General features: G+C 33.4%; 1 protein-coding gene across 1 annotated transcript; it reads right to left on the reverse strand.

Moving 5' to 3' along the window:
• Window positions 1–305: 305 nt before the first annotated feature.
• LOC133866463 (MYB-like transcription factor 4) lies at window positions 306–2,094 on the reverse strand. The gene is made up of 3 exons (XM_062302998.1): window positions 1,866–2,094; window positions 1,351–1,480; window positions 306–1,040 (listed from the first exon to the last, which is right to left on the reverse strand). The coding sequence occupies exons 1-3, from the start codon at window positions 1,993–1,995 to the stop codon at window positions 665–667; spliced, it is 636 nt and encodes a 211-aa protein (XP_062158982.1). The 5' UTR covers window positions 1,996–2,094; the 3' UTR covers window positions 306–664.
• Between the last annotated feature and the right edge of the window lie 415 nt (window positions 2,095–2,509).

Below are 2,509 nucleotides of genomic sequence, written 5' to 3' on the forward strand. Positions count from 1 at the left end.
GTTGTACTCGACCATTAGCCTTTATTTTATTTTATTTTTAACAACGGTTAATTGATAGTTATTGCTACATTAGCCCATTACGATGTACATGTAGTATGTAGCGTTACTTTTTATTTCCCAGCTATGAATTTTTGACGCTTTTTCTATCAAATCATTGTACATGTGCAAGAAACTTTACTGATTGGAAACAGTACAAAAATACAAATTTGCAGCCCAAATTCAACCTAGTCTTTCTACAATCATAAATGTTGGTTCTTAACACGCTGTGTATACATAATAAATAAAATATGCAAAAATTTAGAGACTCAGTCTAGAACTTCACTTTTAATTAGCTTTACAGCAAATATTAGAGTCAAATACATGTATTCATCATTACATTTTACAGCATAGAAATTAAACACAGAGAAAAAAAAAAAAAAAAAACCCCTCTCTGGCGATAAGTTTTTTCAAACGATATTATCACACACTAACATGATAATTAACTCCTCCCTTGTAAAAATATGGGAGATAAAGTTGGATTATATGTTATTTCTAGCTAGTCTCTTGTTTTGCACCAAGAGATGATATATATATATATATATATAACTACGTACGTACGACATATACTATAACCATGAAGCCAAGCACCTGTTAACTATATATATATATATCTTAAGTATTAGTACTAGCCCTCTTCCCCAAGATCAGGAAGTTTCAGTTGAGGGTTTTTTTGCATCTCTTCCACAAGATCAGTACTTGCAGGAAGAGGAGGAGGAGTGCTTAGAGTAAGATCAAGATTCAAGTCTGGCAGAAAGGTTTTGTTGCTCTGAAAATCATTCTTAAAATCCAACACCTGATCAATATCCTTGTCATGGCGGTGGAAGTTGAGTAGCTTAGGTGCCTGTTTTTTTGTTAAAAATGGCTTCCCAGCGCCTCCCAGCTGATGGGGTTTCGTAGGATATTTTCCCATCTTCATTAACTTTTTCCTTATATGAGAATTCCAGTAATTCTTTACCTCGTTGTCAGTCCTTCCCGGCAACCTTCCCGCTATCAGCGACCACCTATATATATATATATATATATATATATATATATATATATATATATATATATATATATATATATATATATATATAAAATAATAAATTTGTTAACAATTTTATAGAATTCACATAATTTTTTTGAAAAGTAAAGAAGGTAATAATTAATATCAATGAAACAATTTCAGTCACGATTGAAATGAAAATCATCTCCCTTTTCTCCTCCTTAATTAATTTTTTCTTGTTTAATTTGTTTTGGATAATTTTTTTAAAAAAAAAATAAATAAATAAAAATTTAGAAATGATAGCAGACAAATATAAGATATCACACCGGTTCCCGAGGAGAGCATGAAGCCTGATGATTAAATCCTCTTCGTCTTCTCCAAAGTTGCCGCGCTTAAGGTCTGGCCTTAGATAATTTATCCATCTCAGTCGGCAACTTTTCCCACATCGGCGCAACCCTAATCAACAGAAAAACATTAGAACGTACAAAGCTTGCTCTCTCTCTCTCTCTCTCTCTCTGACTTGAATCCTTATTCGTTCTCTACGATATTCATCAATTAATAACAACGATATTTATACTGCTTAGTGAAAAGGAATAATACTAACAATAAAATTTATTATTATTATTCTTATTAATGATGGTGAGAAGAAGGTATCCAATTAAAAAAAAAAAAGATGGTGAGAAGAAGAAGCTAGAAGTATTCATCCAAAAAAAAAAAGAAGAAGAAGAAGAAGAAGAAGAAGAATATGGAATAGAACGTCTGAAGAGCGTGCAAGCATGTTGTCTCATATGGATGGCATGGCTCGAGAGAGAGAGATGGAGAGAGAGAGAGAGAGGGATACCAGCAGCCGTAGGAAGGGAACGCCAGCAACCTTCGCCGTGGCTTTGGATGTAATCAATGAGTTTCTGATCTTCTTCCTGAGACCATGCTCCTTTGTTTGTCTCTTCCTTCTCACAGCAAGGTTTCCTCATGGAGTGAGTGAGTGATCTACAGAGAGAATCAGAGATGAAAGCATGCACAGAGGGAGAGAGAGAGACGAAATGGAAGCCCTACAAACAAAGAGAGGTTGGAAGAGCAATATTGAAAATATATGTTTTTGTAGATCGTTAGATCGATCTATTTCAGTTTACAGTTGACTTGGACTGGTGGTTTTCCCGTGTTTTCTGTTGTTGATGACAAAGTATGTGGATGTGGTGGGGTGTGAGTGAGTGTGTGTGTTGTTGGTTGCTGCTACCAACCCCTACCTTCTTACCTTCCATTTCCAACTCTAAATCTTGTACGTCTATCAGTTTTTTGATTTTTTTTTTTTTTTTTTGGGAGAATGCCATGCCCCACTATTTTAAATAACTAAAAATAATTACAGAATAATATTCCAGTTTTATTTGTAAATTTAATTGCATTAATTATTTTTATCTGATGGATACTGAGAATTGTAACCATTAATTTAGGAAAAAAAATCATATTTAACTCTTAAGTTTTCATTTA

Source organism: Alnus glutinosa, chromosome 4, assembly GCF_958979055.1.
Source record: "Alnus glutinosa chromosome 4, dhAlnGlut1.1, whole genome shotgun sequence".
NCBI lineage: Eukaryota > Viridiplantae > Streptophyta > Magnoliopsida > Fagales > Betulaceae > Alnus > Alnus glutinosa.

What these genes read in the sequence shown, in the direction of transcription:
- LOC133866463 (XM_062302998.1), bottom strand. Translation starts at nt 1,995, where the DNA reads ATGAGGAAACCTTGCTGTGAGAAGGAAGAGACAAACAAAGGAGCATGG. An exon ending in TTCCCTTCCTACGGCTGCTG is followed by an intron (nt 1,481 to 1,865) that starts GTATCCCTCTCT and finishes TCTGTTGATTAG; the next exon opens with GGTTGCGCCGATGTGGGAAA. An exon ending in CATGCTCTCCTCGGGAACCG is followed by an intron (nt 1,041 to 1,350) that starts GTGTGATATCTT and finishes ATATATATATAG; the next exon opens with GTGGTCGCTGATAGCGGGAA.